A 23,995-nucleotide genomic window follows, 5' to 3' on the forward strand; every position below is an offset into this window, starting at 1 on the left:
CTCTAGAGGGGAAAACTAAAAAGAGGGCTGAGGCCGCGGCCGCGACTTACCAGCGCCCGGAAAGGACACATGGTCGGTAATACAAGCCGGGTTTGGTTCAAACAAGCTCGACCGGAATCACATTTTAATTACTATTAGAGAATTTTAGCCTTTGGCCTTCAAGAGTGTTTGGCCACCCTTTGTAATATTGTCTTTTCAATACAAAGTTGACTTTTCTTTTCTATATCTTTGGTCTTTTCGTTGTCCTTTTTGGCTTACAACTTCTAGTGTGAAGTATTGGTTGGAGGATCCGAGGTTCAAAGAGGCTGACTAGTTATTGGGAAGGACTAGGCTGCATGGGGTAGATATTTCGCTTGGCTAGATAGACCTAGCCTAAATCTGACTGTGTGACAATTGGTATCAGAGCGTACGTTGCAATAAATGGCTTCCACAAGTGGAGAAGATGTTTCAAGAGGCAAATAACAAGTAAGTGATATTAACTTTCGTTTTTCAACTCTTGAACATCGTTTGGACAGTGTTGAAAACCTTTGTAAGAACTGGGAGGAGTTCGTTCAAAGGACGATTGAGGAGCATTTGCCAACTCCGAATTGGCTGAGAGGATTTGAGGAGGACGTCCATTCAGCCATGGCTGTCATGAGGGTAGAGATGGAACGGTTGGGGAAGGACGTCAAAGACCTCTCTGGAGAGCTGCGTGCAAGACTCTCATTGTGCGAACAAACCTTGGTAAATGGAGGGGTTGTTCACACACAAGCAAAGATAAAGGTGCCTGAGCCAAAGTCTTTCAACGGAAAGAGAGACGTGAAGGTCATAGATAATTTTCTATGGCAAGTAGAGCAATACTTCCATGTTAGCAAGCTAAGGTTAGTACGACTGTCATGTTCTTATTTGATGATGTTATTCTATGGTGGAGAAGACGCATGGGAGATGAGCAAGAGGGAGAGGATCCTGTCCATACTTGGGAAGATTTCAAGAGGGAGTTGCGGAGGCAGTTCTTTTCAAAAGATGTCGAGTACCAAACAAAGAAGGAACTTCGTGCCTTGACGCAGAAATATACTATTAGAGAGTATGTACAATCCTTCACTTCCCTTATGCTTTGTATCTCCACATGACGGATGAGGATCGTCTCTTTTCCTTTCTTGTTGGCTTACATCCATGGGCTGAGCAAGAATTGAGAAGACGGGAGGTAAAGACACTAGTTTCAGCTTTATCTACGGTTGAAAAGTTAACCGAATATGACAAAATGAATGATTCGATTAATAAAGTGTCTAAGGAAAATAACAATGGTAAAACAAATTTAAAGAAGAAGGAGAAAGGGGAGAAGAAGTCATGGGTAAAGGACACCAAGGCTAGGCCAGAAGAGAATAAGAGAGGGGACAAACAGAGGAATAAGGTCCATTGTTTAATATGTGAGGGAGAGCACTATGCGAGGGATTGTCCTAAAAAGAGACTCCTCAATGCTGCTCAAACAGAAACGAACAATGAAGGAATTGAGCTTAAGATGGGCTCTCTAACCTTCTCAATGTTGTTGTCCGTTCCAAGGATGAGAAGGTTGCTCCACTTCTGGTAAGAGCCTCAAGAGAACTTATTTTTATCTCTCTAACACTTGTTAGACATACTGTTAAAGCAATGGTGGACATTGGCGCCACCCACAACTTTCTTTCGGAGGAGGAGGCTAGACGCCTAAGGATACGAGGAGAGAAAGATGGGAGCAAAATGAAAACTGTAAATTCTGCTGCTCGTGAAGTCCAAGGCATTGCCAGAAATGTCCCGGTGGTGATAGGCAAATGGGTAGAATTTCTGAATTTTACCATTGTTGGCATGGATGATTTCAAGGTAATTTTGGGAATGGAGTTTTTCACGGTTTGTAAAGCTTTTGGGATGCCTTGGGTTAGTGGGGATTATGGACGAGCAAAGTCTTTGTACTATTTCTGAAGTTGAGAACAAAGATGTAACAAAAAAGGACTTAATGCTATCAGCCCTCCAGCTTAAGAAATGTCTTAAGCAGGGTTGTTCTACTTACATTGCTTCTATTTGTGCTATGGAGCAGGATGAGGTCATGCCTACCTCTAAGGAGATACAAACCGTTTTGCATGAGTATAAAGACGTTATGCCTGAACAACTCTCAGTGAGGTTACCACCTAGGAGAGGGGTGGACCATCGCATAGAGCTTGAGCTCAGAGCAAGAAAGCCAGCACAAGCACCATACCGAATGGCGCCCAAAGAGTTGGACGAATTGCGAAGACAACTCAGTGAGCTGCTGGATTTTGGGTTCATAAAGCCAAGCAAAGCACCTCATGGGACCCCTATACTGTTTCAGACTAAGAAGGATGGAAGTATGAGACTATGCATCGATTATAGGGAGCTCAACAAGGTAACCATAAAGAACAAGTACCCTATTCCCCTTATTGCTGATTTCTTTGATCAATTAAAGGAGGCTAGAGTTTTCTCCAAACTGGATTTGCGAAGTGGCTATTACCAAGTTCGGATTGCTGAAGGAGACGAGGGGAAGACTACTTGTGACACGAGATATGGAGCTTACGAGTTCATGGTTATGCCCTTTGGCCTAACCAACACACCAGCAACATTATGCACTCTCATGAACGAGGTATTTTCGGAATACTTGGACAAGTTTGTCGTTGTTCATTTGGATGATATTGTGGTGTACAACAAGAGTATAGATGAGCACAAAGAACATCTTCGAAAGGTATTCAAGAAATTGAGACACAATCAGGTGTATGTCAATGAAGAGAAGTGCTCGTTTGGGTTGCAAGAGGTGTCCTTTCTTGGACATTGGATAGGGGAAGGACAAATATGGATGGACAGCAAGAAGGTAGAGGTTGTGCGTGACTGGTCAATCCCTACCAAGGTGCGTGAGCTTAGAAGTTTTCTTGGTCTTGCAAATTATTATAGGAGGTTTATCAAGGGCTTCTCAGGTATAGCAGCCCACTTGACCGACCACCTCAAGAACGACCAAAAGTGGCAGTAAACGGACTCATGCTAAAGACCATTCCAGTAGTTGAAGGACACCATGATGGTTGAACCAGTGTTACACCTTGCGGATTTCAGCAAGTCATTTGAGGTACATACAGATGCTTCAAACTATGCCATTGGGGGTGTGCTAGAACAGGATGGACACCCAGTCGCTTACGAGAGTAAGAAGCTCAGTGAAACTGAGCAACGGTATACTATACAAGAAATATAAATGACGACGCTAGTGCATTGTTTACATCTTTGGAGGCACTATCTTTTAGGCTCCAAATTTATTGTAAGAACTGACAACGTCGCTTCTAACTACTTTCTTATGTAGAAAAAACTCAGTCCAAAGCAAACCCGATGGCAAGATTTATTGGCCGAGTTTGACTTTGAGATGATGTACAAGGCGGAAAATGCCAATGGTGCTACCGACGCACTGAGCAGGAAGGTGGATGCACCTAACTCTTATGAGGAAGAGACCAACCAGAGTTTGGCGCCCATAGCGCAACAAGCACCAGCATCATGCACGCATGCGATAGAGGAGAAGACTTGTGCGGCTGAATCCCCGCATACCGCAGCAATCGGCACTGGCTTCACGCGCACCATGAGCGGTGCGGTAGCAGCTGAACATGAAGAGGCGCGCGACGCGAACGTAGGCGCAGGAGATATGCTCTTTGCGCAAAGCAATAGCACGCGCATGGAAGACCATCTTGGCACAAAAACAGAAAATGAGATTTTGCGATTACAAGCCTTAGCAGTAATTACACAAGTTGGTACAGAGTTGCTAGAAAGGATTCGCATTGGACTTCGCCAACACGCCCAAGCTTACAGCATTGTACAAGTTGCGGCCTTGGGCGAGACGAGAAGATTCTGGCTTGACGACGGATTACTCAAAACCAAAGGTAATCAACTTTATGTGTCTAAGTACGATAACCTCTTGAGGAAATGCCATGATACCTTATGGACAGGACATCCAAGCCAAATAAGGACATTGGCTTTGCTGTCTGGCCAGTATTATTGGCCAGACATGGAGAATGATGTGGAGGAGTTTGTGCGCACGTGTCTTATTTTTCAATAAGATAAGATTGAACAACGCAAGCCTAGGGGTTTGCTACAACCCGTACCTATTCCAAAGCGGTCGTGGGAGTCTGTTTCAATGCACTTCGTCTCAAGATTACGTAAGAAGGATGTGCTGGCATCTATCATGGTGGTGGTAGACAGATTTACTAAGTTTGGTACATTCGTAGCAGTGCCAAGTGATTGTACAGCAGACGAAACAGTTAGAGTGTTCATGGCACATGTGGTGAAGCTTTGGGGTTTGCCCACAATGATCATCAGTGATCGTGACCCCAAATTCACAGGGAAATTCTGGACCGAGTTATTCAAGCTATTGGGAACATCTCTAAATTTTTTCACTAGTTTTCATCCTCAAAGTGATGGCCAAACTAAGCGGGTAAATGCTTTGTTAGAATAGTACTTACGCCATTTTGTTGCAGCAAATCAGAAAAACTGGCCAGACTTGTTAGACGTGACCCAGTTTTCATACAATTTGCAGAAATTTAAATCAACCGGGCACAGTCCTTTCGAGTTGGCGACAAGACGACAACCTTTGGCTCCTATGGCTCTTTCCAGACACTTCATGGAAAAGTCCAGCAACTCATCAGCTGGCGAAGAGGAGGAAAGAGAAAACAGAGTTGGCACGGGTCTTATTGCATAAGGTAGCTAAAAAGATGAAGAAACATGCTGATTTGACGAGGAAGGCGTCTTCTTTTAATATTGGTGACCAGGTCCTTCTCAAACTCATACTTGAACAATTTCGTCACCTAAGAAGCAAGAACAAAGGTCTTTTGAAGAAATATGAAGGACTTTTTCCTATCATTGAACGTGTGGGCACCCTCGCCTACAAATTGTAGCTGCCAAAAAGGTTTAAGTTCCACAACGTTTTTCATGTATCAAAACTTAAACCTTATTTTGAATACCCGAACCCGGATAGAATAGTTGACCCAAAAACTCCCATGGATATATCTACTACCTTTGACAATAGGGTAGAGTATATTATTGCAGACTGAGAGGAACGCCAAAGGGGCAAGCCCCGGAGGACGCAATACTTGGTCAAGTGGCAGGGTCAACCGGAAAGCAAGGCAACATGGCAAGACGTTGCTGAGTTATGGCAGTTGAAAAAGAAGGTAGCCGACTATCGCCAGGGGTTGCAGACGAGGGCGTCTGTCTTATGGCGGTGGGAGTATGAGACGAAGGATGAAACCATGGTGTGGCCAGACATCAAGGTCGAAGACTGTGCAAGTCCAATGCACAATAATAGCAACAACAGCCAAGGCCAAGTGCAATGGCACGACCCAGAGGGGTGCACATATATGGTTGGCCCGGCATGAGCTACAGCAAAAGAAGACACCCTTGAGCTTGCCAAGCAACAAGGCGTGCAACAACCCCAGCCCAAACACAAGGCAGCACGCCAACAGACACTCTAGGCGGGTCGAAATAGGGTTGCGCGCGACTAGGATTCCAGGCAGATCGAAATGGGGTTGCGCATGACTAGGATTCCAGGCATATCGAAATGGGGTTGCGTGCGACCAGGACTCCAGGCGGGTCGAAATGGGGTTGCGCGCGACTAAGACTCCAAGCGAATAAAAATAGGGTTGCACGTAGTTAGGACTCCAAGCAAGCGCGCGACCAGGACTCCAAGCGCATCCGCAGGCGCACGCAACCCGGACTCCAGGCGCATCCTGACGCGTGTGAAGTGGGGTTTCAAAGGTGCCCGCGCGACCAGGGCGCCTCAGACGCCAGAATTCGGATTTTTAGGATCTGGCGGATTTCTAGGCGTTTTTAAATATTTCTAAAGGCTATAAATAGAGGGGCCTCTCCCATTGTAAGGAGGTCGAAAAATTTTTAGCATTCTTTGCTCTTCAAGTGTATAGAGAGAGTTTTAGCCTTTGGCCTTCAAGAGTGTTTGACCACCCTTTGTAATGTTGTCTTCTCAATACAAAGTTGGTTTTTCTCTTCTATATCTTTGGTTTTTTCGTTGTCCTTTTTGACTTATAACTTCTAGTGTGAAGTATTGGTTGGAGGATCCGAGGCTCAAGGAGGCTGACTAGTTTTTGGGAAGAACTAGGCTGCACGGGGTAGATATTCCGCTTGGCTAGACGGACCTAGCCTAAATCTAACCACGTGACAATTAAGCTTAATACTTAATAGATTCTTATTTAAATTTTTTTATGAAAATTCCCCATATATATATAAGATTATATATGATAAAATTTAAATATTTTAAAATCAAAAGTGACACATAAACTGCCACGTCAACCGGCACACTGTGATTACTAGACTCCCTAATTGGTTCCTTCTTCCCCAGCAAATCCATGCATGACATTTATTATCGAGAATTACAGTTACTGAAAAGAAAAAAGCCTCTGGACGTAAAAAAAGAAGAAGAAGAAGATTTTACATATGGAAATCCCTTGTCTACGCTGTTTCAAACGCTTGCGACGATCACACGATGAAGACGAGTTAAATGTCACCCATGAAAGCATCGAACCAGGAGTTCGGATCTACAAATGGGATCAGAGCCTCGTTTTCATTTGCCACTCCCTGCTGTTCATGCGGGTTCATCATCTCCACCAGCCATTGCTGCCTCTGCAACGCCTCCATGGCCGCCTGCAATGTTGTCGCCTCGCCGTTACCTGGTTTATGATCGTTTATATCCAACCTGTTCACTTTCCCCCTCGCTGCCGCCCAAAAGCCAGGAGTCTCCTTGGCAGCCTGTGGTAGACTCTCAGTCCGTTTGATCTTTTCCATCCTCTGCTGCACAGCCTTTGCCTTGGTCTCAGTCCTCGTCCTCAGTTCCGTGAGGTCTTCAATGGTCAAGTCCTCCAAGCTCCGCCCTCTGAGACACTGATACATAAGCGCGTCCATCTCCATCTCCCGATTCTCCGTCTTCCATCTTTTCGCCTGCTCCTTCAGCTTCCCGATCTTCTGCCGGAAGAACCCCTCCTGGTTCATCATCTTCTTCTCCTGGTCCATCTCCGGCAGCGTCTTGAACTTCAGGAGAATGCGTTGGGCCTCATGTACCGACGGCCACGCCTCCGGCTGCGGCTCGTTCGGCCCGAACACTAGCGCGCTCGCCTCCACCCCGCAAAGGGTGCTCAGCTCGCTCACCTTCTTCAACAGCCCCTTCTTCCTCTTCTTGTACGTCGCCTTCCTAGCTGCATCATTGATGATCCACGCGAGCTTCACCTTCTTCCTCGCCATGAAAGCGCCACTGGGTGCTCGCATCCTTCCCGCCCGAGTATAAATAGAGGCACCAGAAGTGAAGAGATCACAGCCGGATATGATGAAGGGAGGCGACACAGGAGAAATTAATGGTGTAATAAATCGTTTTCTTCCATTTTTAGACTGGGAAATCTCTTTGACTAAATACTGAGATTTGGGAGCTCAGCGATGGCGGAGGTGATGTGGGTTGACAACCCATGTTTAGAGGGAAAATTAATGTCAAACGTCTCGTTTTATTGAAGATTTTCAGAGAATTTGCAGAGGGAACGAGGGCGAAGCAAGTTTGCAGGGAATGCAGAATTTATGGCCGTGGTTAGCACGTGCATGCATGCAGTTAGTTGCTAGTGTTACAGCTGAGCTCGGGTTGGGGATTTTCGTGGCTGGTTCATTCACAGGTGTTTGACATTAAAAACAAGGTAAATAGCAGTAAATAAAATTAATTAATTAATATCATATATTAATCAATATTTTATTTTCCGTTTTTGTTCTATTTAAAGGGCATTTTGTGTCATTACGCATAAATAAATAATAGGATATTTACATGTGTTTGACAATGAAAAAACAAATCATAGTCATTATTTTGGTATTAAATTCATTATTTATGTGGAGAAGTGAATCACTTTTTTTCATTTTGTGCCATCACAAAAGAATAAAATGATGTAATTTTCATAGATATTTGACAACAAAAAAATTATAATTTTTTTACTAATTTGATTAATATTCAATTTATTCGTCTTTTTTTTTGTTATTTTTTAAAGAACTTAAACAATAGGCCATGTTAGTGCATTTATTTTAATAAATACACTTTTAGGGATTACTAGTGCCTTATATTTTCTAACGGGAAATTCTTATCAGAAAAAGGCCGAAAAATCATATGAAAAAGTTTTAATAAGTATTTAACAATTTATACTATAATACTTTCAACTCTAGTCAAATTTTTATGGTAATTTTGTTTTTTATTTTTTATTTTATTAAAAAATTATCAAATAAGTATAGTAATATTCGAGATAAATTATTAATTGATTTATATTTATATTTTAAAAGGTACTAACATACCATTTAATTTTCTTTAGAATTTTTTTAAAAAAAATCATTTAATTTCCTAATAAGACACATGTCATCGTAGCGTATTTTCTAAAGAATACTAAAAAGATATTTATAATAAAAATATGTTTCTAGCATACTTACAGGATACATTTATAATTAAAAATTTTTACCATTAAAATCACATACTTTCTCAAGTAAGATTTTTCAGATAGAAATTTTTTTAATTAATAACTAACAATTGATATTGCAATACTTCGGACAACTTTTCATTAAAAATTATATTTAATATTTCATTTTATTTAAATTTTATCGAATTAGTATGATAATATATGAGAGTTTGTTCTTTCTTTTTAAGATACCGTTTGTATTATCATATAAAAATAAAACGACAGTGAGAGCCTTCTCTTTTATCGGTTCATAGTCTATTTTTACTCTTTTTCATCTTGTAATAAGATAAAGAATAATCAACAAAAACATATCGATAAACTTCAATGTTTTTTTTAATTTTCAGTTCATATTGGATCATCTTTGTCAACTTTCTGATCTTTCTAAGAGATTTCAGAGTTCTGGGTTTATATTTTTTCAGTGGATATGAACCCACAGCTGAAATTCAAGCAATCTCCTTCTGCCCTGTTCACCTCAGCTCCATGCGGCAGATAGGTTTGCCATCGAAAGGCACCTGCTGCTGACTCAGATACAGAATCTGAATGCAGTTCTTGAAGAAAATGAATAGCCATGAATTCAAATCTTAGTACGGATGTGTGTTCTTCTCCATTGGAAACTCGTACCATGAAATAAAGTCCCATCAGAAGAAAGGATTCTCATCAAAGTAGAGATCTCAGATGACCATCGTGAGAATTTAATCCAATCTCATCACATGGAAGCAAATCAGTTAAACAGGAAGTATGAAAGTGAAGAATAGGGCATTTGTAGATGCAACCTGTAAAGCAATAGTACAAATTGTTTTGAAAACACCTTATATCAGATCTCATCACATGGAACCGTGGGAAAAAAATGTCAACAGTTCGAATGACTCAAGCAAGATATAGAAGAATTTAGGCATTTGTAGACGCAATCTGCAAATCAACAGCACAGATTGCCTGGAAAACACCGTTTTTTATATCAGAGAAGGTCTTCTAGAAGAGCTGAAACGAAAAGCCTCTTCCCTCTTTCTATCCTTCTCCACAACTTTCGAAGGATAGACGAAAAAATCTCTTATCTGCGTCCTACCTGCAGAAATGTCTACGAAAAGCCCCTTCCCTCTTCGTCTCCACCACTACTAAAAAACAAAATTAAAAAATCGGTTCTCCTCGTTTCATCTGAAGAAATGTCAGAAGGATGGTAAGCGATTTGTCAACGAAAGCATGACAATCGACCAGTTTCTTCTTTGTTGTTCGATTTTGCTACAGCCCGCTAGGGCGATTTCAAGAAACTGGGTATTCGAATCTTTCCGCCCCATCTCTTGGTACATGTAGCCGAAGACGACCAGAAAAGCTGGAAACAGAATATCGAATCACATGGAAATATAAAAAAGAAATCGAGACTTGAAACGCTTAATGGGGTAGATGTAAACGAAGAACACATAGAGAAGCCATGGAGGCGGCGACCGAGAGCATTTCGTAACCCTAAAGGAAATGTCGTTTGTGAAGAGGGCGACGACTGTTCTTATAAAGGACTCAAAGGCCATTTCGGATCCGCTCCCGGACCTTCCGATTACTCGAGAAAAAAACATCTAGTGGAAAAATAGGTTAAAATCTAAACAGTTAAATATCTATATTTCACTATTTTTTGGAATTTAAAATTAAAGAGAGATCTATATAAAATAAAAATTTATTCAAATATGTTGATTCTTAGGTTTCATCCTTCATGGCTGAAACCTAATTGGGTTTATTGGGTTAAACCCTAAACTGTTAGAGTTTGGCTTTTTACTCTCTAACAGGTTGACCTTTTCAGGAGTATTGGCTAAAATTTTGACATAAACACCATAACATGAAAGTATTTTTAAGTAATATATCGGGTTTTTTATATTTCTAAGAAAAAATAGATCTATTTTAGAACAATCTTTTTATCATGCATTTCTTATAAAAATGCATGTTTACAAAAAAAAATAAAAAAATCTAATGCTTTTTACAGATTTTTGGTTGAAATTTCTTTTGAAAAAACTTTAGTTTTGGCCTAGGGTTATAGTAATTAATGTTTGTAGATGAAATATAGGTAAAATCATTCTATAATATTAATTATTTATGTCAAAAAGTCTCCCCAAGATGTCACACCTTGCAATTTTGGGGGTGAGACAATACATCTACTATTGGGATGGGGGATGGATGCATCTTCGACGATAAGCATATCAAAATACTGACACTAGTGCGACAAGAAAATGAGCTTAAGGGTTAGGGTTTAGACTTTAGGATTTAAAGATATATTTTATCAGTACGCCATGGGGATGAATCTCTATTACAAATAAGGAATGGTGGGAGATGAAGACCTCTCCTTCTTGCCCCTTTCTCCACATAGGGTTCATCTTGATTCAGTTATACCAGATCTGGTTTTTGCAACTATTATGTGAACTATATTTTGATTCCATGTAATTTATTTAGAATCATTATTGCTTCAAACTAAAAACTTAAATGTGTAATGAATACAATGCCAAATCATGAATTAGTAACTGCATCCAATCTCTCAGAAATAGTATCAACCCTTATTCCATGGTATTTCCATGAGATTCCTCTTTGTTATTCTTAACCAAGTCCCCGAGAGGGCTTAGTTGATCCATGATTTATGTTTCATCTTTCTTTTGCTTCAACTAATTTGATTACAAATCAGATGATAATTGATACAACAAAAGAGAACTGAAGTAACCTGCTCAGTGAAACACTGCCCAGTAGACTGAAAACATAGTACTGATTCAGAAATAAAGAGAAGACAACCTTTATTTGCTTCCGAGGGCCAAAATTGGGGAGAAGTTTCCTGACACAGTTATGCTAGTAGTACAAAGTTGGATTTTCTCTGCTTTGTATTACAGGAACTCCATCTTGCCTCCAAACTACTCGATCCTCACAGAGTGCTGCAACAACTTCAACATAAAGCTTATGTTCCTGCAAGAAATCTCATCAAATAACATATCAATATAGAAATTGAACTAAAGAGAGTGCTACAACAAAACGAAGAATATTATGTATCTGCGCGGATAAATCATCTGGTTTCTGGGGATTTTATAGCTTATTTGAAAATAATAAGCAGATTATTTGTAATCAGCAGTGGTGGGCATATAGTGGGATTTCTATGTTTTAATAAAAAATTTGCCTGAGACAAGCTGATTCAACCTGATACTCGATACCTATCGATTTTAAGAGTCCCGATATGAAACATGAGACACCAACCCCTGGTATTCAGCAAGAAAGACAAACTTAAGGTTGGCATTTGAGTCAAATTATTGACTGGCCAGGTTTACAGTGAAAGAAACACGGGATGCTCGAACATCATATGAGTAAAAGCTGGTAAAACTTTCTTTCTTTTTTTTCTTTTTTTGGTGAGAATACCCTCCATGTCTTTGTCCCATATCTGCACACATGTATAACTTTGGATTTCACTACAAAAGTTCAACATACATATCTCAAAATTCTCAGACAGCATTTACATGAACGGGCTTTAGATAATGATCATTGGATCACAAAGAACAAAGCTATAATGACTTCTTGAAGATGCATGACGCCCACTATTTTCTTACTTTATTTCTGGTAGGATCTTGGCATTTCCTTAAAAAAAAAGGAAATGATTAAACATAAAGTTAGCATTTTTCCAATAAAAGCATGTTATGGCTTTACTTTGGTTCAAATTTTGGCAAAAAGATAATACGTAAATTGAGAATGACAGGATATAAAAGAAAATCTGAACTTACGTACCTCATGAAGGACCCTTGCAGCCAGCTGCTCAGCAGAATCATTAGCCATCACTGGTATGACCCTCTGAGCAAGAATTCGGCCAGTATCATAATGTTCATCTACAAAATGAATTGTAGGACCAGAATATCTGCCAGAAAGAAAATAATATCATCATAAATGCATATACAGGAACACCTTGCAGGATATAATCCCTGAAAACCAATTTTCCTTCTTCTAAGATTAATTTTTATGGCTAAAGAAGAAATATGGAAAACTAAGGTTTTGCTTTTGTTCTTTATTTAGTGAAATAAGAAGTCATTCTTAGGCTCAATTCCACTTGTGGTTTGAAATCCAAGATTCAAGTAAATTGAGAGACTCATTTAAGTAAAATTTGTGTTATCAAAATCTGAATTTCAGTTTTTCAGAAAGCACTGCCTTGTCCTCAGCAAAAAGCTCTACCGGACTGAACCAGCTTTTTTGCTAGCCTAAGCCAAGCCGACTTTGGACTCTGTTTATTGTCTTCATGAGCCAACAAGCTGGAAAGAAATCCTATGCTGCTTGAGTCTGAAAGTATTCACATCAGGTTTACATGCAAAGAAATATATGGCATTCTATATACAATAGATAGTATAAACAAACAGAACAACAGAAGAAAACTTAAGGCAGGAAAATAGGGGTTAAATACCCACACTGACATCAACACTCCATATTAGGTTCACAAGCATAAACTTGACTCAAGCTCAAAATAGAACTAAGTTTCACTTTTTGTTTTTTATTTGCAGTCTAGCTTGAAAATGAGGCAGCTTGGCTTAGCTTGGTTCCATTGAAGCATATATATGGTTTGTGGCCATGATGATGGCTGCTAAAAACATGTTCCTATCATGCCAGAAGAAGACTAGCCAAACCCAGTTGCTTCAGGGCCGCATCCTCATTGAAGTATTCAGTAAACAAACCAACAATGCCCATTGCAGTGGAAAAGAAACAACTAGTGAATAGCTACAAGGCTATCTTACAAGATCATCACATAGGAGGCATAGAATCAAGGAAGACAGACCAATTCATAAATAAAGCTGACTGGTCACTATGAAAACTATATTCCATCTCACCTAGCTCCTGATGCAATAACTGCTTTATGCACTTTTTTTCCATAGTAACCTTTGCCCCCAAAAGCTGGAAGAAGAGAAGGGTGGATGTTTATGATGGACTTTGGATAGGCCTGAACCAACTCCACTGGTATGAGTTTCAAGTAACCAGCTAGAAGAATAAAGTCGATCTCATATTTCCTGTTCAAAAGTGCCACACCCATTTCAGAACTTCAATATGGAAAAAAGATTTCAGAAGTATTTCTTGTAAGAACTATAACAATAACAATATTTTCTTATACAACATCAATACTAATAAAAAGTTCATATTTTTGGTGGATGGAAGGCCACCTTCATTAAATAGTTGCCCTAAACTTCAGTTTTAGCTTCATGCCTGATACTCTGTCTGGGCTAGATTTAGTACGACCTAGATCCAGATTTGGTTGGGGCACTATTCTGAAATTAGTTATGAACAGGATTCAGATATTATCTTGCTGTGTGTAAAACAATGTCAACAAAAAACTGAATATGCCATTGCTAGTTTCACATTGGTTCCTTAAGTGTGCTGAAAGAGAGTATGGAGACCTTGTTCAACAATCAGAATCACCTGACTGACAGTGATATGCTTTATGAGCATGCACACTGGACTGGAGAAAGGAGGACTTCATAATCTACATAAAAAATAAAAAATAAAAAATAAGAAAAAAAAAGTTCATATCTTTACCATGTCTTTTTCTCAATTTTTTATTTGGCCAGGGACTCGTGATGTTTTATTTTGAAGTCTACGTCATACTCCCTAAGGGGAATTAAACCCCATACTACATAATTTTTGCATTAATTTGAATAGTTCGACCTCGTATAATCACAGAAGCAGCATACTAGAGTGGAGAGACAATGAACCAAAATAAGTGATGTACATGGTGGGTGATTCTGATGAGCTGCAGAGGCAAATTAGAAAGGCCGAGTTATGTGCACCATTGCAGCTCATCTCCTACTGATCCAAAACTATTATACTACTCATCCAAATATTCAACTCCATTGGATGCTCTCACTTGCTTCTTATGGACAATTTATTCTTTGTGGCTCAACTATTAGCCTCTTTCCTTCTGATTCACTATTTTTTATAGCCACAAATTAAAAATTAATAGTCATTTAACATACATGTCTGATAATTCAATGATGGCCTCTGGTATAAATATCATGCTCAGTATATTTTTTCTGGCAAGCATGCACTGCTAAATACTAATAGAAAAGAGATACCAGCCTCTTGACAAATTAAATGGAATTATTGAGGGGACAGAAAGACAATAAAAAGAAAAAAGAAAAAAAACAAAAGAAGAACCTGCCTCAAAGAAGTTACAAGGTCTGATGCTGAAAGACCCTCCGGTACTGATGACCTCCAAGGGAACACAATAACTGGGATTCCCTTCTCTCTTGCATAAAGAGCACCTCCACAACCTACCACACAGTGCTAAAATTAAGAAGCAGATTTCATAAACAATAATGATATGAATGCAGAGTATTATCACAAATGACATCCACGGTTTGTTCTTACAGAATGGAAATTATAAGCAGAAAATTCCCAAAAGCAACTAAAGAGGACAGAAAACCAATAAGGAATACACTCAAACTACCAGCAACCTTTGCAGGCACAGATATGTTTAATGAGGCGCCACTCAAACTGAATACTCTCAAACATCTGTCCACAGACCCACACACTACATACTGCATTCGTCCATAACTCTGAACATAATACAGATTATCTCCACACACACACACACATATATATGTCTTTTTTAGACTCAGTGTATGTCTATCACATACAACTCCACAATTACTGTATCACCATGGGATAACTTTGGTACCTCGTAGTAAGCAAAGAGGCCAGTTTACTGCCCGCAATGATCACTATAACAAACTATACCAAAATCTGAACTTCAAATGCCTGATCCAGTCCAACTGCTAGCTTTAGCTACGGTCCAAAAAATTCCATCTAATTTATACATTAGCAGATCTGAGGAGGAAAGTGTATTGAGCTCTAACGCTACATAAGAAATAGCTAGCCCTCTACAAGCATCCGTCCAGACTTTGACACAAATTTAAGCACCTAAGCTAATGAATGGTTTAGCAGTACCAAGGGTGCTATCAGAAAGACGAGCTTCGAAGCAGTCTTTGAAGCAAATGAATGTCTGAAACAGAAAGACTGCATCTTTCGAATTTTAGTACAACCTACTCGCAGGAATAATACCCTGAAGTAACGACATAAATGAAAAATGGAACGCTATCCCATCGTCAGAGCCACACCAAGCAATGATCCACATAAAGGAGCACCAAAGCAATTGACAAAGATGACAAATGGTTTTCAAAAACAACAGAAAATAACTGGAATAAGTCCCAACTACGTGGACCGCCCAGTCACATCAATCCGTACCGGGCTTATCAGTGACTAAAACAGTGACGTCCCCATTAATGAGTCCTCTCTCGGTGGCCTCATGAATAGCCCGGAAGTTCGATCCTCCACCGGAAACAAAAACCGCAAGCTTTTTCCTCCACGAACCATTGTTCAACTCCCCAGAATCTAAACCAACAAAATCGCTATTTTCCGCCTTGCTCCTGCAAACTAACGCCTTTACAACAGCTCTCCGCTGGCAATAAATCTTCGAAACCATCCCCGTTTTGCAGGGACTGCATTTTCGAGACTCAAAAGAACCGCAAGACGAAAACTTTGAGCAGAGATTATGATATTTCTGTGGATACAATGCAAAATTCAAGTTCTTCGCTTCCATAAAAATAAACCAAAAGAAGAACGAGAGAGAGAGAGAGAGAGAGAGAGTCTGGTTTTACAATCTCCGCCTCACTGGTGACAGACGGAGATGGAGCGCGCGAATTGCTTTACCTCCGCCTGTCGGATTCTCTAATCAGCGTGATTTTATCAAAGTACAGGTCCCACCAATAGACGGCTGAGATGTCATATAGATTAGGTTTAATTACACTTATACCCTACAAAATGAATTATGTCTCATTCATTTCAATTTAATTCTAATATACCCTTATAATAATTTGTGGACGGCCCAAAATATAATATTAATCATGTATAATTACCTTTATACCCTAAACTTAAACCTCAAGTACTTTCTTCTCCTTGATTTCCATTTTTTTTCTAATACAACCCTACAATATATAAAATAAATTAGATATTATAAGAAGAGATATCTTAATATAATTTGATTTTATTCGTGCCTAGTCAAGTGATTGATTTGCTATAAAAAAATTTTGGACCATTCGACCTATATTGATTGATATCATCCATTCAGTTTATCTTGGATCGATTTTGAAGCCTGAAAAAAGACAATCCAACACCTTGAGACATATCGAGATTTTTGCATAAAATCGGTTCAATTGCATTAAATTTTTCAATATGTCTATTGTCAAGTTAACTCAAAGTTCATTATAAAAAACTCTTCCCAAATAAGTGGCACCATAAAAAGTTATCGTAAGAGGCAATTAGGGAGGAGGCTTCTTAGTTTGCAAGAAGTATAACATTGCTAAGTCACATGAATTTACATATTTTAATTTATTTAACCCAATAATGTATAATACATAAGAATAAATTTTATGCTGTTTTTAAGATTTTTCATAATTTATATTATTGATTTATTATAAATTAAAATTTAAAAGAAGAATTCTGAATAAAGATATTTGCGAGGGTATTTAGGTAATTAAGCCCTTCTTTAAATTCTCCAATTTCGCCGGTCTTAAACCGGCCCCCCTTGGGAACACAGAACAGAGGCTCTCTTATCTTCGAGTTTGGAGCTCTAACAGAAAAAATGGAGCTCCGGAGCTTGACCCTCCATGTCCAACCGTCGTTACTTCGTCCATCTCTTCCTTCTTTCTCAATTCCAATTCCCCAGAATCTGTCTCTTGGATTCGTCAGAATCAAATCTACTCGTCAAGCTTTCCACCAACAGAAACCGATGGTTGTCACTGCAAGAAACGTCGCCATTGAAGCTGATAACAAAGATCGCTTGCCGGCTGATATAGATGTTACCGAGACAAAGGAACCGAATTCCAGGGTGAAACATATCTCCTGCTTTTGGTTGTACTTGGATGGGATTAATTTTTAGCTGTAAATTATCTAGACTGGTTAATTATGCTGAATGCTGGGAACCATTGTCTTTTCTGATGATTCTATGTAAAGTTGTTAGTGTGAAAATAGTAAAGATTTAACCCGTCCGCTATAGCACTGAGTGAAGAAGTGACACTTTTCAGTTCCTTTTTTAGGACTTCTCCGTGGGGAGGCGCCGTGTGTGAACTAAGCTGAGTTGAATGATTTGTATCCGGTAGTTCATCCAGTTGATACTGGATTTCCAATAGTAAATTCAAAATTGACTATTAGACACCAAGAGTAAATTCAGCGTCATGTTGGTGCATCCTATAGAATACCAAACGTAGGAAAAGTTTGATGAAACAATGTCTGTTCAATGAGAAGATTATAAGATACCATTGGCTTTCTTCTAAAAATTAATTCCACCTTTTATGTAAATAGTTGTGTTTCTGTATCTTGTTAAGTTGAGTTTAATAATACAAAAAGCATTGCGTTCTCTTCTATTAAGTAGTTATCTGCTCACATCCTCATGGTGAGGTACCGCCTCACCTTTCATTATCGTAATTCATATTTTTATTTGTATGTTGCTGTGATACATAGCAGTTCAGACTATTCACTTTATTCCACTTCTCTTGCTCAACTGGAAAGTACAGTCACTTCATTATAGCTGTTCGTTTTATATTTTTTTTAGATGAATGCCGCATATAGTCAAGAAAGATGGATGGATAGAGGCTTGCTTCTTAAGATCCAAATAGAGATTGCCGATGCCAACTGAATGACAAAGCAACTAATAGACTATGGCCAAAATCGGTATTGATCGAACTTGGTGAGAAACACACATGAAGAGGGCAGCCTAATTTTTAGTAAATGAAGATTAGAATGAATGAAAGGACTTGTGTAGCTGAACAAAATATGGACGAGTCTGGGTTTTGGTAATTATGATTATGAGGAGCAAATTATCTTTCTTGATTCTATTGACTCTTCTTTTAAAAGGGGGTCATTCCTGGCAAGAGTCTATAAGTTTTGTCTTTCTTTTTTGTTATATAGGCTTTTTAATGAAACCGATCTTTTATAATTTATTTGGATAAATACGACTGCAGGTTAGATTAAGTGTCAAAGTTCCGCCTCTGGTTTGTCAGGATTGTTATAGAAGAGTTTTGGGAGAGTTCTCCAAGCAGATAAAGGTATAATGTTTACCTATGTACTTTATGCTAACATTCTTTTGTAATCTCTCTTTTAATGGAACATTGGGCATCAAGAATCAAGTCTTTTTTTTTATGTTGCTGAAATCATGCCAGTGGTATCACTGTTTGTACAAACTGCCTCCTCAAAAGTATAGTAGTTCACTTACTGATCTCTCTGTCTCTGTCTCTCCCTCCCCCCCCCCCCCCCCCCCCCCTCTCTCTCTCTCCCTTTTGTCCCTCATACTTAAGTTAGACTTTACTCTGGAGTTAGAATATTTTTACCTCTCTCTCTCTCTCTCTCTCTCTCTCTCTCTCTCTCTCTCTGTGGGTTAGTGAAAAAATTGAGTGGTACTCTATATGCAGGTTCCTGGATTCCGTGTGAGAAAGAAAATTCCAGATAGCATCCTTATAAATTATGTTGGAAAGCAGCATGTACAGCAGGCAACAATTGAATCTATTTTGAAAAGGACCCTTCCACATGCAATGTCCTCGGTATGTAATACTACCTGTACAAGATGTACATAAATCAATCAAGGAAATTAGTTCAAACATCTTCTCCTTTCATCAAATCTATAAGATCATTCTTGAACTTTGTATACATTTTATATGTTTTTATACTGTAGTCCTCTGGAAAGTATACTATAAACAAGGTGAACAGAAGGAATCCACTATTTGAACAGCTGGAAGCTGATGTCTTTTGGAAACTTTTGGAAAAAAAATAAAAAAATTTGAATCCTTAGTTATAGTATGCTTTATCCTTAACTGAGGCAGATTCTATGGAGCTATAATATAAGATAAAAAATACCCAAACAACCTAGACACGATTATTACTTGTTTTTTCAGTTCTTGATGCTGTCTGTCATGAATTTCATCTATATAGGTTACAGGAAAGGCCTTGAGAGATTCTGTTCGCATTTTAACTAAATTCTCTGAGATGAATGAAGACTTTTCTCCTCAGGACTTCCTCAGGTTTGTCAAAGATGGCCTTTTAACAACTTCATCCTATGTTTTCCATGTTATCATTTGTGCTGAGCAAAACTGGATGTGTCACACGAGAGTACACAACCTACGTTTTCTACCTTCATTTTTGTGATTGATTCGTTTAAAACCAAATCACTCCATATCGTGTGCTTATGGTTTAAAACAAGTAATTACCATGTCACTAGTGCTGACTTGGCCTTTTGAAATCTTCTGTCACATGTTTTTTTCCTCATTTTCTGTAGTTTTCTCACTTTACCCCTGCAATTTTAACATCTGTTGATGATGAGCAGTGGTTCCGGCATTCCGTTTAGCAATACGGGAAGCATCTCTATCAATAAGTCAGTTTCAAAATTGGGCACATTTCTTATTTCTCTTTATGTTAGAATCTGGAACTCGGAACGAAAGATGGAAAAGTGGACAGAAGATAAGAACTTGTCAAGTTGGTCTTGTCAGCCACCAGTTGACCTGATTCTATAGCCCCTTTTATTAGAACAAATTTGGAATCTTAAAGCTAATTGACTTTGAATACTAGACACTCTTCTATCTACAGACAAAGACTTCTATGAGAATTCTAATCCTTCAGCATCATTTTTTTTTTTTTTTAAATGATTCAGCATCATATTTTTTTATAACTCCAACACTTTACATGCTCATGCATGCTTGCTAGTGTTGCTTATGTTTTAGGGTGACTTTGTTTGTGGATTCAGCTATGAAGTAGTGGTTGATGTGGCTCCTGAAGTTAAATGGGTAACTGCTGATGCCTACAAGAATTTGAAAGTTGTTGTTGAGATAGATGACGAAATAAATGCCGAAAGGGCATTTGAGACAGAACTGAGACGTCGCCACAAAGCTTTAGGTGCCATGAAAATTGTTACTGATAGAGGATTACAGGTATGTCTAAGATAAACTTTGACTTTTTTGCAGAACACTTTAGTATGACTTTGACATATTCTGGAGAATATCAATCTCATGGCACTGAATGCCATCAGTTATAGCTTACCATTTTCTAATTCATGAAATTCTTTACCGCCAACACTTTGAAAATAACTTGTCAGTGAGGCATAATCTGAAATCCACAGATTGGAGATGTTGTAGTCGTTGATATCTTTGCCACAACAATTAATGAGGATGATTCTAGTGGTGAAAAAATCCCATCTGCAGAGACAAAAGGTTTCTAACTACACTTTTGTTATTAAAAAACTGGTATTTTATGTACAGTATTTTGTTCTTCATGCACTTTCTACTATAGTTTGTGTTTTTCATTCCTTTGTTAAGTAAAACTTGTGCTGGTATTTCTTTTAATAATGAGCAGAACTTGCTTTCTTTTTCAGGTTATCACTTGGATACTGAAGAAAGTGACAATCTCCTACCTGGCTTTCTTGATTCCATAATAGGAATTAGACAAGGTGAAACAAGGACTTTTCCACTTCAATTTCCAGATACATGGAGACAAGAAAATCTCCGTGGTGTTCGTGCTCAGTTTACTGTGAGTCCCCTTAAGCCAAACTACAGTTTATACTGCAACTTTCTGTTCTCTCTTGTCCACATTTTGTTTTTTTAAGACAGAGAGATATTTTGAAGATTGAATACCTACTGTTCTCACTGGTCCTGTTGACAATTTCCAATGTGGTGTATCAAGGTTTTGAGTATCAATTTGAACGTTACATTGGTGAAAGTCCTAGTAATTTGTTTGTGTTGCTTTCTGTTCCTTTTTTTTTTTTTTTTTTTGTTAAATCTTTATCTGGATTAGGTGGCAAATGTTATTGATGCGTTTATTGTTTCAAGGTTGATTGCAAAGAACTCTTTTACAGAGATTTGCCTGTGCTTGATGACTCTCTTGCTGATAAGCTGCTCCCTGGTTGCAGTACTTTGAATGAGGTCTCTCTCTGTCTGTGTGGGGTTTTATAAAATAATACATGAAACTTTATTTATTTTGGTATTTAAGTTGTCTCCATTCTACAATGTGCACAGGTTAAAGAATTTGTACTTAACAGATGTAAGGAAGTGGAACAAACAGCAAGAGAACAGGCAACTGATAATGCTATTCTAGATCAACTGTGCAAGGTGACTTGACTTTTATGCAAATTGAATAGTCACTGAAGTATCTCTAATGTCAGATAAACTTTCAAAGGTTATGGCTCCATTACTGCTATTCTTGATCAACTGTGCAAGGTGACTTGACTTTTATGCAAATTGAATAGTCACTAAAGTATCTCTAATGTCAGATAGACTTCCAAAGGTTATGGTTCCATTTGTGTTGATTGGTTGTTTCTCTGGGGGTTTCAATGGTACCCTTCTACCAATTTGTCCTCTTGTATGCAGGGGACTAGGTTGTAGAAAGATCATACATTAAGATTTTCAGGAAAAATCAGTCACTTTCTGTAACCTGGTTGCTTTGGACAGCTTATACCTTATTCCTGTGCAATCACCTTAATAAGATATATTAATAAAGAAACATTTGGTGGGATAGGTTATTTGCCATTTAAGCTAGCAACCTGGAGTTGTAATGAAGAATCCTTTTTATTGCAACAATATCCTCTAAATGACTTATAGATAATGCACTGATTACAGTTTTGGTACATGTATTTTGCCAAATCTTAGTAACAAACTTTGATTCAAGTGTTAATCCTTGCCATATCTGTTGCTTACTTGTATTTTCTATCTTGAATTTTGAGTTGATCAGATGGTTGAAGTTGAAATTCCTCAGTCATTGTTTGAGGAACAAGGGAGACAACTCTATGGAGCCAAACTTTTAGAGCTACAAGTATGAATCCATATCTCTCGTTCTTTTTAAATTATTTCTTGAAGCAGTCATGAACTTTTGCCACCACCTTTTCTGGACATGATATGAGTTGTCTAGATGCACAATGTGGAACCTTGAATGTAAAGTTCCTACTATTATCTAATCATCCGCTTCTAATTCATTGGAACACAGGCACAGACAAAACTAAATGAAGAGCAGTTAGCTTCCCTTTCAAATCAAAAAGCAGTTAGTGAATACTTAAAACACCAGAGGGAGAACATAACAAGTATAATCAAACAGTCGCTTGCTGTTGCAGAATTATTTAGACGGGAAAATTTAGAGGTAAATCCAAGTTTATTTGTTGATAAATGGTAGGCTTATATCATTCTTTTTATCTCTGTTTGTTTTATGCTTTTGATTCCGTGTTGCCTAACTGTTTTTCGGAACCGTTTGCCTCTTTCCTGCATAGGAATAACTGATTACAACTGATTTCTTGACCAAAAAATCACATATACTAAATCCTTATAGGAAATGATCACAAGTTACGTGGTTCATGGGTTTACAAGAACTACAAAAGAGAATTCTGTTGCATTTTAGACTTCTCTTTGTGCTTGAATGGCCAAAGGATGTCCCGGGCTTTGTTGCATTTCTACAGAAAAGAATTTGACACTCTTGCAACCAATCATCTCAAAAGGCTGAAAAATATTTTAGTTCCGGGCTTCAAAGGACTTAGAGTCCGCTTCCACCTCTTTTTTGCCGTATCTTCGTCCTGAATCTAGTACCACGTCCATTTCTTTTGTTAGGAAAGTAATGCTGCTTTGTGGCGTGAATCCCACTTCCCATCTCTTTGAATGTTTACCTAATCACGGCGGACCAAAGAAAATCTGCCCCTGTCTACCTCACAGTCTCTTACTATATCATTAACTCAATATTCATTTTCAGTATTCGACAGAAGAGCTAGTCAAGGAGGTTGAAAACTCTGTTGCAGAGTTTAAACGTCATAAACAGGAATATGATGAAGAGCGTGTGAAAGAAGAGGTCAGTAACCATGATTTTCTTCAATGGATAAAGAAAAATTAAATTATTTAAAATTCCTGCATTTTTTTTTTTTTGTTGAAATTCTGTATCTGGGTCTAGCAATGACATAAACATAAATTAGTAGGCAGTTTTTCCATCCGCTTAAATCAGGTAAAAAGAGAAATTCTGATGAGGTCAGGCTTCTATTTCTATAAAAATTTAGGTGCAAGAAATTCTTGAAGGGGCTAAGGTGCTCGAGTGGCTAAGAGAAAATGCAGACATCCACTATGTAACGAGGTAACTGGGAATGTAGTTTCTTTTTGGTTTCTCTATTACATTGGGTTTTTACTTGGTTACTGCAAAGCCTAAGACTTGTTCCAAAGACCTTCTTGCAAACCCTCCATAACACCATGGTGCCGCAGCTTAGTCGCTCTAATTAGAGTGCAGTTAGAAGGCTAATTGTGTATTGAATGCAAATAATTGCAAAGTAAATTCTCCCATTTGTTGTTTCTTTCTCTCTGTGGACAATTTTCTAAGCATCATTTAAGCAAGAGGAATATACAATAGTGACAGAGGCTGGAGGGATAAGAAAGTGACGGCAATAAACTGAAAAGGGTGATGCATTGTCTCAAAGCTCCTTCATAGCAACTGTGGAGACTCAAAAACTCTAAAACCCCATTAAAGAAATCTATGAACCC

The 23,995-nt window shown here is 38.5% G+C and overlaps 3 protein-coding genes and 2 non-coding genes across 6 annotated transcripts; 1 reads left to right on the forward strand and 4 right to left on the reverse strand.

The window, feature by feature from the left end:
- Positions 1–6,495: 6,495 nt before the first annotated feature.
- On the reverse strand, positions 6,496–7,236 carry LOC137966260 (agamous-like MADS-box protein AGL80). Its single transcript, XM_068812831.1, has one exon. It carries the CDS (start codon positions 7,234–7,236, stop codon positions 6,496–6,498), a length of 741 nt encoding a protein of 246 aa, XP_068668932.1.
- A 1,868-nt stretch (positions 7,237–9,104) lies between these two features.
- Positions 9,105–9,188, reverse strand: LOC137966760 (small nucleolar RNA Z161/Z228). Its single transcript, XR_011116252.1, has one exon. It is a non-coding gene; the product is annotated as a small nucleolar RNA Z161/Z228 (small nucleolar RNA).
- A 441-nt stretch (positions 9,189–9,629) lies between these two features.
- On the reverse strand, positions 9,630–9,716 carry LOC137966765 (small nucleolar RNA snoR109). Its single transcript, XR_011116257.1, has one exon. It is a non-coding gene; the product is annotated as a small nucleolar RNA snoR109 (small nucleolar RNA).
- A 1,239-nt stretch (positions 9,717–10,955) lies between these two features.
- On the reverse strand, positions 10,956–16,136 carry LOC137966212 (phosphoribosylglycinamide formyltransferase, chloroplastic). Of its 2 annotated transcripts, none has more exons than XM_068812765.1 (5): positions 15,699–16,136; positions 14,614–14,725; positions 13,292–13,468; positions 12,207–12,333; positions 10,956–11,399 (listed from the first exon to the last, which is right to left on the reverse strand). In XM_068812765.1, the coding sequence occupies exons 1-5, from the start codon at positions 16,051–16,053 to the stop codon at positions 11,286–11,288; spliced, it is 885 nt and encodes a 294-aa protein (XP_068668866.1). In that variant the 5' UTR covers positions 16,054–16,136; the 3' UTR covers positions 10,956–11,285. The 2 variants fall into 2 exon arrangements, with proteins under 2 accessions (XP_068668866.1, XP_068668867.1); XM_068812766.1 differs by having other exon boundaries at positions 11,346–11,399; positions 12,203–12,333.
- A 917-nt stretch (positions 16,137–17,053) lies between these two features.
- On the forward strand, positions 17,054–23,888 carry LOC137966211 (trigger factor-like protein TIG, Chloroplastic). The gene is made up of 13 exons (XM_068812764.1): positions 17,054–17,340; positions 18,473–18,556; positions 18,920–19,048; positions 19,437–19,525; positions 20,245–20,428; positions 20,617–20,707; positions 20,869–21,023; positions 21,323–21,415; positions 21,509–21,601; positions 22,221–22,301; positions 22,473–22,622; positions 23,223–23,318; positions 23,521–23,888. Exons 1-13 carry the CDS (start codon positions 17,095–17,097, stop codon positions 23,596–23,598), a joined length of 1,569 nt encoding a protein of 522 aa, XP_068668865.1. The 5' UTR covers positions 17,054–17,094; the 3' UTR covers positions 23,599–23,888.
- The last annotated feature ends 107 nt before the right edge of the window (positions 23,889–23,995 follow it).

Source organism: Aristolochia californica, unplaced genomic scaffold, assembly GCF_029961685.1.
Source record: "Aristolochia californica isolate CCGP_79_NKW_82.1479 unplaced genomic scaffold, dmAriCali1.0.hap1 SCAF_5, whole genome shotgun sequence".
Lineage (NCBI taxonomy): Eukaryota > Viridiplantae > Streptophyta > Magnoliopsida > Piperales > Aristolochiaceae > Aristolochia > Aristolochia californica.